Here is a 14,988-nt window from a genome sequence, read left to right as displayed (position 1 = left end):
AAGTTCGATAAAAAGACAAAGTCCTCATCGTACATTAGTGCATCAATTCACTATCACAGTTACATGGAAACTGTTGATTACTCGTTTGGAATCCAAGAAATGGGTTGTCATGCATATGTTAATACTTTAGTTCAGAGGTTATTCCCACACATATATAGATGGCTTGACTCCATAAGACAGGTTTTGTTAATAAAATAAAGTGAAATAAATCAACTAATTAATCAGTTGCTAAATAAGTCACGTGACTTGATGTAATAAAACCTTTCACCTAACTTATATAATTAATTAATACCATCTAAAGTAGTAATTAATTGATATTCGACAATGTAAATACTGACTGGTTCTAGAAACGGGAACTTGTGTACACTAATTCTCCACAATTCTTGTGATTGCTGGGGAACAAGTATTTATGGCTATTTTACAAATAAAATATCTTGAATTTTCTTAAAATCATAATCTGAGACTAGACTAGACTAAACCACAACCAAAATAACACTATTAAAACGTATAAATTAATCATTGTTGAAAAATTATTTAAAAATGTGAAAAATATTTGTGTTGAAAATGTGAATGTTGAATGTTGAAAATTAGGTAAAATTAGGTGTTGAATGTTGAAAATTAGTGTGTGATGATGTAGGTAATGATGTATTTTATTTTTGGATTATTTGTAAGAAGAAAATCACAATTGAGTTGAGAGAAAAATATTATAAAGTGTGTAGTGTGATAATTTTAAGAGTTTGAGATTTTTACTTTTTACCGTAAATTTTTATTTTTTCACAACACGTTATCAGCACGAAGCTCTAAAAGTCCTCCATATTTTTCCAAGCTCCGAACAGAAGAAAAAGGTAACAAAAGTAATAATATTTATTTTACTGTTATTTATTTATTGTTTATATATTTAATATATAATATAATGTTATTATTAGAAATAATAAAAATAATTTTTTCAAAAACTTGTTATAAATCTTGGGAGGATGTTAAGACGACATCCCACACTCCCGGTAAGGGATACGACAAGTATAAAAGCAAATAACTTATGACACCTAATTATAATAATGTGATATGATATACATAATTATTTAAATATGACTAATATTATATACACCATATTATTACCATAAAATTATACAAATACATACATTTATTTTCTTATACACCAACGGTAATAAACGGTAACAAAACGGCTAGTTTTTGCTCTATAAATACAATCTCACAAATACATTCAATCACTCCAACTTTCTCTTCTTCTCTAAAAATTATTCTTCATCAAATTTTCGAAGAAAAAAAGAAGATGGCTTTCACGAGGTTATTTTTAATTATTTTGGTTATCATACTCACCAGTCTTGTATTTATCGGAGAATATCCTCCTCGTGTGTTTTCTTTATTTTTACGAATACTTGTACTTGTTGTTTATCCATTACTTTGTATTGCAATATTCATTAACTAATAAAATGCATCGTAATTTTTAGTACCACCATGGCAAACTTGGCAAAGCTCGAATTCATCGCTCTTGATATTACTGGGAAAAACTATATGCCATGGACTCTTGATGTAGAAATGCATCTTGAGTCATTGGGTCTAAGCGAGACCATTAAAGAAAATGGTATATCTTCATCACAAGAAAAAGCAAAAGCTATAATATTTTTACGACGACACCTTGATGAAGGTTTAAAATGTGAATATCTCATCGAAAAAGATCCCATGGCTCTGTGGAAAGGATTAAAAGAGAGATTTGAACATATAAGGGAAGTTATACTTCCGACCGCCCGTGATGAATGGAATATGTTAAGATTCCAAGACTTTAAAAAAGTCAGTGATTACAATTCAGCGATGTATAGAATAATCTCGCAGTTAAAATTTTGTGGACATGAGGTTACAGAATCGGAAATGCTTGAAAAAACATTTTCCACGTTTCACGCATCAAATATAACACTACAGCAACAATATAGAGTGCGTGGATTTGCGAGATATTCTGAACTCATCGCCTGTCTTCTTGTGGCGGAAAAGAACAACGAGCTATTAATGAGAAATCATCAGTCCCGACCCACTGGATCAACAGCATTTCCAGAAGTAAATGCTGTAAGTAAAAATGAATTTAAACCTGGAAACCAAAATCAAATTCAAAGACAAGGTTTTGGTCGAGGTCGAGGTCGAGGTCGAGGTCGTGGACGTGGACGTGGACGAGGAAGTGGTCGTGGTCGTGGACGCGGCCGTGGTTTTGAAAATAATCGAGATAGTTATTTCTATAACTCATCTCAAAATAACGTCCCAAACCATCCACAGAAAAGGCATCAAGAAAACATGAGTGTTAATGAAAATCACTCGAAAAGATTTGAAAGTTCTTGTTTCAGATGCGGTACTCCAGGACATTGGTCTCGTATTTGTCGAGCCCCTGAGCATCTTTGCAAACTTTATAAAGAATCGATAAAGGGGAAAGAAAAGGAGACCAACTTCACTGAGCGAAGTGACCGTTTGAGTGATTCAACTCATTTTGATGCTGCTGATTTTATGAATGATTTCTCTGGAAATGATCAATATGTTGGTGGGATAGAAATGAACAATATTGATGCTGCAGATTTTCTCAATGATTTCTCTGAAAATGAACAATATAGTGGTAGAATATAAATGTACAATAATTTATTTTTCATGTATTTATATGATAATGTTTTATTGTACAATTATGATATGTGTTATATTTAAATATGTATTGTCATTAATTTTTTTTCATTGCATATTTTTTGAAGTTCAAATATGGAAAATGCTATGAGCAAAGCTGAAGTTTGCATACCCGATAGTGGTACAACGCACACTATCCTCCGAGATAAAAGATATTTCTTGGAACTAAAACCAACAAAAACAACGGTGAATACAATATCAGGTCCTGTAGACTTGATTAAAGGATGTGGTAAAGCACAATTTTTGTTACCTAATGGTACAAAATTTTTGATCAATGATGCTTTATATTCACCACAATCGAAAAGAAATTTGTTGAGTTTTAATGATATATATTCCCATGGGTATGATACTCAAACAATGAATGAAGGGAATGAGAAATATATGTGTCTTACCACATATAAATCAGGAAAGAAATATGTGATTGAAAAACTACCAATGCTCCCTACTGGATTGCATTATACACATATACGTCCCATTGAATCAAACATGGTAATTGATAATTCTTCAATATTAACCAATTGGCATGATCGATTAGGACATCCTGGTTCAACAATGATGCGAAGAATTATAGAAAATACACATGGTCATCCATTGAAAGACCAGAAGATCTTTCAGAATAATAAGTTTCAATGTAAAGCATGTTCTCTTGGAAAACTTATTATAAGACCATCACCAGCCAAAATCCAAACTGAATCACCAATGTTTCTTGAACGTATTCAGGGTGATATTTGTGGACCAATCCATCCACCATGTGGACCATTCAGATACTTTATGGTATTGATTGATGCCTCCAGCAGATGGTCACATGTATGTTTATTGTCAACTCGAAATGTTGCATTTGCAAGATTACTTGCTCAAATAATAAAATTGAGGAATCAATTTCCCGATTATACAATCAAGAAAATTAGACTTGATAATGCTGGTGAATTTACTTCCCAGACTTTCAATGATTATTGTATGTCTATGGGAATCATTGTTGAGCATCCTGTTGCTCATGTACATACTCAAAATGGATTGGCTGAATCATTGATTAAACGTCTGCAAATGATTGCTAGACCAATGATTATGAAAACAAAGCTCCCTATTTCTATATGGGGACATGCAATTTTACATGCTGCTTCATTAATTCGCATCAGACCAAGTGCATATCATAAATACTCCCCATTGCAGCTTGCATTTGGTAAAGAACCAGACATTTCTCATCTGAGAATTTTTGGATGTATGGTGTATGTGCCTATTGCACCACCTCAACGAAAGAAAATGGGACCTCAAAGAAAGATTGGAATTTATATTGGTTATGATAGTCCATCGATCATTCGATATCTTGAACCACAGACAGGCGACGTGTTCACAGCACGTTTTGCTGATTGTCATTTTAATGAGGAAATCTTCCCAATGTTAGGGGGAGAACAGAAACATACCGAAAAAGAAATTACATGGTATGTATCATCATTGTTACATCTGGATCCAAGAACAAAACAATGTGAAAAAGATGTACAGCAAATTGTGCACTTGCAAAGAATAGCAAATCAAATACCAGATGCATTTGCAGACACAAAAGGGGTAACTAAATCATATATACATGCTGCAAATGCCCCTGCTCGAATTGAAATTCCGAAGAAACAAATTGAAGATAGTCATGATGTCATTAAACGCCTGAAGCGTGGAAGGCCAGTTGGTTCCAAGGATAAAAATCCTCGAAAAAGAAAATTCATAGAGAAACACAATGATCACAAAATAGAGAATGATGTTCCTGAAGAAACACATAATGATCACAAAATAGAGAATGATGTTCCTGAAGAAACACATGATGATGAAAATGTTTTGTCAGAACCACAAACTGACGAGAATCATGAAATCTCTATCAATTATATTAATACTGGAAAAATATGGAACCGAAAAGATATAGAAGAAATTGATGATATATTTTCTTATAATGTGGCAATCGACATCATAAATGATAATGAAGATCATGAACCAAAATCTTTTGGTGAATGTAAAAATCGGCAGGATTGGATAAAATGGAAAGATGCCATCCAGGTTGAATTGGATTCGCTAAATAAACGTAATGTTTTTGGACCTATAGTCCTTACACCTGAAGGTGTAAAACCTGTTGGATACAAATGGGTTTTTATTCGAAAGCGAAATGAGAAAAATGAAATAGTAAGATATAAAGCTCGACTTGTTGCACAAGGTTTTTCTCAAAGGCCTGGAATTGATTATGAAGAAACGTATTCTCCTGTGATGGATGCAATTACGTTTCGGTATTTGATTAGCTTGGCAGTATCTGAAAATTTAGAAATGCGTCTTATGGATGTTGTTACAGCCTACTTATATGGATCACTTGATAGTAATATATATATGAAAATCCCTGAAGGATTTAAGATGCCTGAAGCACAAAGTTCAAAACCCAGAGAATGTTATTCTGTGAAATTACTAAGATCATTATATGGGTTGAAGCAATCCGGCAGAATGTGGTATAATAGGCTAAGTGATCACTTGATGAAAAAGGGATATGTAAATAATTCAATATGCCCTTGTGTTTTCATTAAGAAAACAACATCCGGATGCGTAATTATTGCTGTATATGTTGATGATTTAAACATCATTGGAACAAATAAGGAAATTCAAGAAGTTGTGTCATACTTGAAAGAAGAATTTGAAATGAAGGATCTTGGAAAAACCAAGTATTGTCTGGGTTTACAAATTGAACAAAAAGAATGTGGAATATTTGTTCACCAGACAAATTATACAGAAAAGATCCTTAAACGTTTTAATATGGACAAATCAAATCCTTTAAGTACTCCAATGGTTGTTAGATCATTAAACATAGAAAAGGATCCATTCCGTCCATGTGAAGATGATGAAGATATTCTTGGTCCAGAAGTACCATATCTAAGTGCTATCGGTGCCCTTATGTATCTTACAAATTGTACAAGGCCTGATATATCTTTTGCCGTAAATTTATTGGCAAGATTTAGCACATATCCAACAAAGAGACATTGGAACGGAATTAAACATATATTCCGTTATCTACGAGGAACGACAGACTTGGGACTTTTGTATTCAAAAGATGCTAATCCAAGTATAATTGGTTATGCCGATGCTGGATACTTATCTGATCCACACAAAGCACGTTCTCAAACTGGATATGTATTTACTCGTGGAGGCACTGCAATTTCTTGGCGTTCACAGAAACAAACACTTGTAACAACTTCATCAAATCATGCCGAGATTATTGCACTACATGAAGCAAGCCGTGAATGTGTGTGGTTAAAATCAATGACTCAACATATCCAAATCTCATGCGGATTATCATTCGACGAGAAGCCTGTGATACTATATGAAGATAATGCTGCATGTGTTGCTCAAATGAAAGAAGGATACATAAAAAGCGACAGAACTAAACATATTCCTCCTAAGTTCTTCGCATTCACCAAGGAGCTTGAGAAGAATAAATGTATTGATGTTCGTCACATTCAATCAAGTGAAAACTCATCAGATCTCTTCACAAAGGCACTTCCTACGACAATATTCAGAAAGCACATATATAATATTGGGATGCGCAATCTACGAAATTTGTGAAGAATTGTTCGTGTCAACATGAGGGGGAGTTTACGTGACTGCACTCTTTTTCCCTTACTATGGTTTTTATCCCAATGGGTTTTTCCTAGTAAGGTTTTTAACGAGGCAGTATAAAAACACGTAATGTATACAATCATTATGATCATCATCACAAGGGGGAATGTTGAAAAATTATTTAAAAATGTGAAAAATATTTGTGTTGAAAATGTGAATGTTGAATGTTGAAAATTAGGTAAAATTAGGTGTTGAATATTGAAAATTAGTGTGTGATGATGTAGGTAATGATGTATTTTATTTTTGGATTATTTGTAAAAATTTTCTATAAATAGATCTCTCATTTGTGAAGAAAATCACAATTGAGTTGAGAGAAAAATATTATAAAGTGTGTAGTGTGATAATTTTAAGAGTTTGAGATTTTTACTTTTTACCGTAAATTTTTACTTTTTCACAACAATAATTAATTTGTGTATCACGCTATAAATAATAATAATTTATCGTCAAACGCTAAGAACATGTCCATATTTTCGAACTTGGGATGATTTGACCGTTATATATATATAGGTTATTTTTTTAATTATGCTTTTAAAATTATGTGTGAACTTTTAAATTTTAATTACGTGTAATTTAAAAAAATTTCAGTTATATCCGACTTTATTTTGTGTTTAAATACTCATATATTTAATGACATAAAAAATTAATATTTCAACATTATATTCTCAACATCATCTCACTCTCACATAACTATTAGATGAAATTATCATCGCCGATGACAACCTGCAATTAAGTTATCAAATTCATCACACCAACATCTTCTTACCATTAAACATGCTATAATGTTGATAAATTTAATAGATACATGGAAAGAAGACATCTACTTTTATAGTTAAAAGTAGATATTTTCAAAAAAAGTAACCTTACTAGAAAAAGTCGCTGAAAAATTGCATTTACTTGTACAATTGATATGTAAATGTTTTCCAATCTTAAGAAGACATGGATTTAAAATTTCGAACTAGTAATTCGATCATTCGGATAGATTTTTCTATGGCTGAGGTTTTTGGTCGATGAATCCGGTCACAAAATTATGTCGATAGCGATTCGATGAGATGTAAATCTAAGTAAAAAAAAACAGTCAAATGTTTATCATAAGTATATAAAATTAAAATAATATTAGAAAAATTACCTTCTAAACATATTTTTTTCAAAGTATAATCCACGATACACTAGATTTAAACGAAGAAATGGTGAAAAATATTTTTGAAGGGTTTGGTCTAAATATTTGAGTATTGATTGGAAAGTAGATTTAAGGGGAGTATTATTATTATTATTATTTATGGCCACTTTTATATTCTTGTCTGGTCAACACAGCTGTACTAGGACTATAAAATTATTACAAAAAAATTACGAACGAAACTGGCGAGATCAATCATATTTCCTAGGTTGCATATTTGTCTTGGATTGCACATGAAAAATTATGGAACGTGACGATAAATTTAATTTATTAAATTAAATTATACTGTGTAAAATAATTAGTAGTCAATATGTGACATTTTATTTAAATCAAATTTATGCTATATTATTTATACTAGTTAATTATTTGGATTCTATGATTTCTACATGCATTAGATACCTAATATATATTGACAAGTTTTCCAATAAAATTCAATGTTGGAGAAAAAACAAACAGCAAAAGGACCCCAACAAAAAGAAAAAGCCCGTGAATTAAAATAAATGTGTATCAAATAAAACTTTGCCATCAAATAGCGTGAGTTTATTTTATTTTATTTTTTAAAAAATACAGTATTTGTTGTAATTAGTTATGAATTGAGTTACGATATGCAGCTACGAAATATTTGCAGGAATAAGCGATAGGTTGATAATAATTTAAGTTTACATGTGTTATGTCTATATTTTTTTACGTCACAAAAAATCATGTGAGAACGTCTCACGCGTCAATTTTGTGAAATAGATCTATGACTCGACTTGATTCAACCAAGCGCATGAAAATTATTACTTTTCACATCCAAAGTACTATTTTCGATGATTATGAAATATTATGTCTAAGTGTATAATATTAAAATCATTCAATTTCACCACTAAAATATTATTTTACTACCGATTAAGTATTATTAAAATTGCACTTGTAATAAATGATAAAAAAAAAAATTAGGGACATATAAAGAGATTGTAAAAAAAAGTAAAGGAACGATTAATTGCCTAGAGAACTTGTTCTGATTGGTGGGTTAATTTGGTTGAAAATTTTGAAATTATAATATATTTTAGAGTAGGTCTCTTGTAAGACGATCTCACGAATCTTTATCTGTGAGATCAGACGGGTCAATCCTACGATATTTACAATAAAAAGTAATATTCTTAGCATACAAAATAATATTTTTTCATGGATGACCCAAATAAGAGATCTGTATCATAAAATACGACCCGTGAGACCGTTTCACACAAGTTTTTGCTTATATTTTATAAGTAAATTGTTAAAAATTAATTATAATTTGCACTTTAATTTGGGAATCCCAGCTCACTTCCCATTTATCAAATTTTGTAATCTGACCACCCTTTTTCAACCGACGTACCATTGAGTTATCAAAATTATGTGTACAGATATGTCTCATTCAGCAAAATAATAGCAATCAATAATTAATAATGATAATAATTGTTATTTACTTTGTTTTAATTTTTCTATAAATATATATTTATCAATCCTAAAGATGATTCCAATATCATTTTAATCATATATAAAATGTTTTGAAATTAATATAGGTGTATTATTAAAATTTAAATGATTCGATATATATTTTCATACAACATCTACGATATAGAATTTTTTTATACATAAAACTGAATAAAAATTATATTTTATTTGGAGAACGTAGAGAATAAACTAAATTTATACAAAAAAAATTTTAAGAGTAAATTAATTGTTTTTTCATAATTTTAAAGGTTTCTGTTTAAATAAAAAAAGAAAAATGAATTAATATTGCAAAATTTACGATGTCTAAAACTTCTTCTACTCGTGAATTTCAAATGCTATGATGTCCAAAACTTCTTCTATTCATGAAGAGGACAAGCGCGTCTTCCATTCATATTCTTCGAAAAACTCCTTGATCTCTCTCTCTCTCTACACTAACTACATTCTCTCTCCTGGCGGCGCCACTTCACTCAAAGATTCGCCGCCGTTAAGTTCTCAACCGGAATGCACCCGAAACCACCCATGTCAGTCCATTACCATCAACTCAAAAACCATAAAATTCTTTCGACATCAAAAGTTTTGACTTGTCAAGAATAATCAGAGGACATTGACTTGTTGCACAGTGCTGCAACGTACCTTTCACCATGGCAGCACCGAGCGCAGGAACCTCCGCCGCAGTGGAATCTACTTCCGTCTCGTCTGAAGAATTATCTGCGAAGGCGGTGCACAAGAGATATGATGGGTTGGTGACTGTACGGACGAAGGCGATTAAGGGCAAAGGCGCGTGGTACTGGGCACACCTTGAGCCGATTCTTGTGCATAATCCTGATACGGGTTTTCCCAAGGCCGTGAAGCTGAGGTGTTCGTTGTGCGACGCCGTGTTCTCCGCTTCTAACCCGTCGAGAACTGCGTCCGAGCACTTGAAAAGGGGCACATGCCCGAATTTTGCTTCGTCGCCAAACCCCATTTCTTCAGTGCCTCCGTCTTCTTCTGTTTCTGTTGCTAGCTTGCCGCATACTCCTAATGTTCCGTCGTCATCCCAGCCGTCCCACAACCAAAGGAAGCGCAGTTCTTCCGGAGGTAGTCGTGGCGTCGGTCTCGGCGGCGGAGGGGGTAGTGGGAATTCCGGTGGTGCCGCGCACCAAGTAACTATTCCACCGTTGGCTGTTGTTGACCCATCAAGATTTACAATGGATTTAGCTTACCCACCTGCTGTTCCAATTGCTAGCACTAGTGCTGTCATCGTCTCCGCTAGTGCAAGTCCCGGCGGCAGAGTCAGCGGCACAGGGGATGGCACCGGCGGCGGGTTGTACAGTCATCAACAGCAACAACAGTTGGTTTTGTCAGGTGGGAAAGAGGATTTGGGAGCTTTAGCTATGTTGGAAGACAGCGTGAAACGGCTCAAGAGCCCTAAAGCATCGCGTGCACCGACTCTGAGCAAGGAACAGGTTGATTCTGCATTTGATCTTCTTGTTGATTGGGTTTATGATTGTTGCGGGTCAGTTACATTTTCAAGCCTTGAGCATCCAAAATTCAAGACATTCCTGAATCACGTAGGATTGCCTGCAGTTTCAAGGAAAGAACTAGCTGGGTCTAGATTAGATGCCAAGTATGAGGAGGCTAAGGCCGAGTCTGAGGCCAAGATTCGCGATGCCATGTTCTTTCAGATTGCATCTGATGGCTGGAAGTCAAAGGATTATTATAGTCACCCAAGGGAGGAGAGTTTGGTGAATTTAGTAAATTTGGCTGTGAATCTTCCTAATGGAACTAGTGTGTTTAGGCGGGCAGTTTTTACAAGTGGTTACACGGTGTCAAAATATGCAGAGGAGGTTTTGTGGGATATTATAACTGAAATTTGTGGGAACAACGTGCAGCATTGTGTAGGTGTAGTTTCAGACAAGTTTAAGGCATTGAGGAATTTAGAGAATCAGCATCAATGGATGGTGAATCTTTGTTGTCAATATCAAGGTTTGAACGCACTGATTAAGGATTTTGGTAATGGGCTTCCATTATTCAAGAATGTGACTGAAAATTGCTTGAAACTGGCAAATTTTGTTAACAACAAGTCTCAGATTCGGCATAGTTTTCAGAAGTATCAGCTGCAGGAATATAGACATGCCAGTTTGTTAAGAGTACCACTGCGAAGTTATGAAAGATCAGATTTTGGTCCTGTATTGGCAATGGTAGAGGACATATTGAGCTCGGCTCGGGCTCTTGAGTTAGTGTTGTTGGATGAATCATACAAGATGGTTTTAATGGAGGAGCCAATTGCCAGAGAGATTGAAGAAACGATGAGGAATCGACATTTCTGGAATGAATTAGAAGCTGTGCGTTCTCTAGTGAAATTAGTTAAGACCATGGCTCAAGATATCGAGACTGAAAAACCTCGGATTGGACAATGCCTGTCCCTCTGGCAAGAGCTTAGGTTAAAACTGAAGGATTGGTGCTCTAAATTTCACATTCTTGAAGGGCCTGTGGAAAAAATAATCGAGAGAAGATTCAAAAAAAATTATCATCCTGCTTGGGCTGCTGCCTTCATTCTTGATCCACTTTATCTGATCAGGGACACTAGTGGTAAATACTTACCACCCTTTAAATTCTTGACACCTGAACAAGAGAAGGACGTCGATAAACTTATAACTCGTCTTGTATCGAGGGACGAAGCTCACATTGCACTGATGGAGCTTATGAAGTGGAGAACAGAAGGGCTTGATCCTGTTTATGCTCAAGCAGTGCAATTAAAGCAAAAGGATCCCAATACTGGTAAGATGAAGATTGCCAACCCCCAAAGCAGCAGGCTTGTGTGGGAAACACACTTGACTGAGTTCAAGTCATTAGGAAAGGTAGCAGTTAGGTTAATTTTCCTTCATGCGACTTCGTGCGGTTTTAAATGCAACTTGCCTTTAATGAGATGGATTAGTGCTAATTCCCATTCAAGAGTTGGAATGGATAGGGCTCAAAAGCTGGTTTTTATATATGCTCATTCGAAGATGGAGAAACGGGAAAATTCGGATGATGATGATAAGGAAACTGGCGGCCTTTTTACCTTGGAAAATGGTGAGGACGATGTGCTCAATGAGATTTTTGTTGATACATCCTCTGCGTAAGATTTCCTTTGTTTTCTTCCTTTTGCATTTCAATTGGTAGGTCAGTTTATATTTCTCCCCTTTTTGTCTATGGAATACTTTGGAATTTAGAATGATTGTGGATATAGAGAGTGGGTGCTTGTTTGTAACATATGATTGATGTTGTAAAGTGAGAGCATTTAACGTTATTGTTCCTTTAGAGAAATGAAACGATAAAGCTCATTGAGAAGACTTCTTTTATTTTCTTATTTTATTCCAAATCATTTTAGACTAGTTAGATAGTTTCTATCAGTTCATGAAATCAAGTGTTTACGATTTGATCAACGTTCATCTCTTTATATTGTTGTGTGCACCCCTATAGTATTTTGAGCTCTTATTTGATGAACGTCGTCTCTCTTTAAATAGTTGTCATGTGTATCTCTAGTACTTTGAGGTCTTCTCCGACTGTTCTCTGCTCGGTCTTTGGGTGCATAACATTTAATATTTACTAATTTACTTTTTTTTTTGGTGGCTCGACTCGGTTAGGTATTTTTTTTTATGATCATTGATCATTATACCTACTTGTTCACAAGAATGGTGCTTTAGATATTTGCCAATCCTTGGACTGCCAATTTATTCTTAAACCTTGCCCTCTAAAAGTTAGCTATTAATCATCTGATGTATGTAGGAACTCAAAATGAAATATTTTTCGTCGGATCCCTTATATATCAGACTATAGAATCTTGAAAAAGTGAACGAATCCATGTCTTTGGTAGATTGATCGAATACTTGTTGCGGATGATTTATATTTCTTAGATAATCTTGGTTCTCTCCATTTTGATTGGCATCCAATTCTAAATGCAGAATGATCCATAACATTAGTTTTTATTTTTTGATGGTAGAAGCATATGACGCGGGCATTGTTAAATTGGCAAGACCTCCATGAGAAGATGGGAGTCCATCAAATCAGGAGACAATAATGGATCAAGAAAACATCTTTGAGGTTGTTTGGATATTTCGAAAGGTGGACCGAGAAACCAGAGCTTTGTCACCTTAATGAACAACCTGGGAACTCAGACAACCTATGTGTAGAGCTGGAGCAGCAATTCAAGCTGGTGCTGTCTCGTCCCTACCCCCAGATCACATGTTCTTGAAAAGTCTAGCCTCACGACGAACAAAGTTGAAGTCTATTTCCAAATTTCGGTAGTTCAATATGGCCCTCAAATTCAAATCATACTATAATTTATCAGGTCGCTTCTCCTTTAAACATTCAAAAGTTGGTGATGATATTCTTCACGCAAAGTCAGAGGATTATCATTTCTGTGAAAAGTTTGCTAGAGGACTCATTTGATTTTGGGCACGCAGGACGCAATACAAGAAATGGATGAATCGATGACAGTTATGAACCGATCTTTTTTGGCTCCCCGGTAGCCATGTACAAACCCCGGGGGTGATATTGGTACTCTCGGCACGTTTTCATTGTGTTTGTATGTTGATCCTATTTTTGTATCAGAAGTTTCTTGATTTATTCTCTGAAAATTTGTAGAGCCATGGAATTTACCAGTTGCTATAATTTTTCAATGGGTAATTTGCATGAACTTCTCTTAGATTTTATGTTTTTGCCATTTACCTCCATTGCATATTATAACTTTTACACTCGATAAGAGAGGTGAGTGTCAAGTGCATAAAATGTAGGCGAGGTAAATGCAAATCACTCATTTTTCAATTGGATCGGCGTAATGAAAATTTGTAATTTTCTTTATCTTCACATTCTACTTTTTTCCTTTTAAAATTGTATTGTCGATTGAATTGATATCAAACTTTCGCTCCCGAAGTTTCACATCATGTCGTGTATGAAAAAGTTATTATCACATTATAATGGCCGACCAAGTAGTTTAATGATTCTTAAATCCAAATACCATTTGTGTTGTGTGGGTGAAATTCTTTGAAATAAACTCACAAATGTTAACTTTAAGCCTACAAGTATTCACTAAAATATGCACAAATTGATGGAATCATTAGAAATTGAGCGATCATCATTTGAGTTAAAGTAAAAGTCTTTTCTTACCTGGTAGTAAATTGCCATATATACTCACTATTTCATCATATTACCCCTCATAGAAATATGACATTTTCAATTATTACGGTTTTCATGTAAACTTAGGTGAAAATTGTGGTCTAACAAGTAACCTTGTCGCAAATTTATCTTATAATATAATACGTGTAAGGAATTACCCAAAAATCCCACAAATTCGGATGATAATATTTTTTTTAAGGAAAAAGACGATAGCCATCCTCTTGCCCCTATTAAAATATTCACACCTTATTTAAACTATACTATATTATTAGTAACTAAAAATACCGATAGTAGCTAACGTTGTCTCTAAAATATATGAAATTTGGAAAATATTACTTATATTTTACAAAAATAAGTAAAATTAAAATGTCAAATTGGATGAAAAAAGAAAAATAGTGACCAACTTTTTGGAGTAAAGCGAAATAAAAATAGCAGTAGAGAGTATTATGTTACCTTTAAATTTGGCTTTATGTCATATTTTAATTACCTATTTTAGTGGAGAGACAAAATGGTTGTCGGCAGGAAGAGGTTTGTCAAAACATAAAAAGAGACTTATTTAACATTGACCCCTCACCAACTACACTTTTTTTAAATTTTTTTTAGAATACCAACTACACATTATTAGTACAAACTNTTTATGTCAAAAATATTATTTTTCAGTGTAAGTATGGATCAATTCGATCTGTCTCACGGCATAATTTTTTTAAAAAAATTTATGTTTGTAACATATTTTGCCAAGGCAAGATTCAACAGTATGTTGTCTCCCAAATAAATCTTGTATGATATGTTTAATTTCTCTATTTTAATTAACCACACACGCATAAAAATTAAATATTTGGAACTCACTCACATCAAATACAATTGAATTATAAATAAAAATTGAT

General features: G+C 33.8%; 1 protein-coding gene across 6 annotated transcripts; it reads left to right on the top strand.

Moving 5' to 3' along the window:
- The first annotated feature begins 9,327 nt into the window (after positions 1-9,327).
- On the top strand, positions 9,328-13,632 carry LOC140980843 (uncharacterized). 6 transcript variants are annotated; one of them, XM_073446911.1, is made up of 3 exons: positions 9,328-10,195; positions 10,250-12,065; positions 12,930-13,632. In XM_073446911.1, the coding sequence occupies exons 1-3, from the start codon at positions 9,607-9,609 to the stop codon at positions 12,937-12,939; spliced, it is 2,415 nt and encodes an 804-aa protein (XP_073303012.1). In that variant the 5' UTR covers positions 9,328-9,606; the 3' UTR covers positions 12,940-13,632. The 6 variants fall into 6 exon arrangements, with proteins under 6 accessions (XP_073303012.1, XP_073303011.1, XP_073303010.1 ...); XM_073446910.1 differs by having other exon boundaries at positions 9,328-10,216; XM_073446909.1 differs by having other exon boundaries at positions 9,328-12,019; positions 12,933-13,632.
- The last annotated feature ends 1,356 nt before the right edge of the window (positions 13,633-14,988 follow it).

Source organism: Primulina huaijiensis, chromosome 7 (assembly GCF_012295235.1).
Source record: "Primulina huaijiensis isolate GDHJ02 chromosome 7, ASM1229523v2, whole genome shotgun sequence".
Classification (NCBI taxonomy): Eukaryota; Viridiplantae; Streptophyta; class Magnoliopsida; order Lamiales; family Gesneriaceae; genus Primulina; species Primulina huaijiensis.
This window is presented reverse-complemented; position numbering and strand designations above follow the sequence as displayed.

Excerpts from the sequence above, each read along its gene's own strand:
- LOC140980843 (XM_073446906.1), top strand. The coding sequence starts at position 9,607 with ATGGCAGCACCGAGCGCAGGAACCTCCGCCGCAGTGGAATCTACTTCC.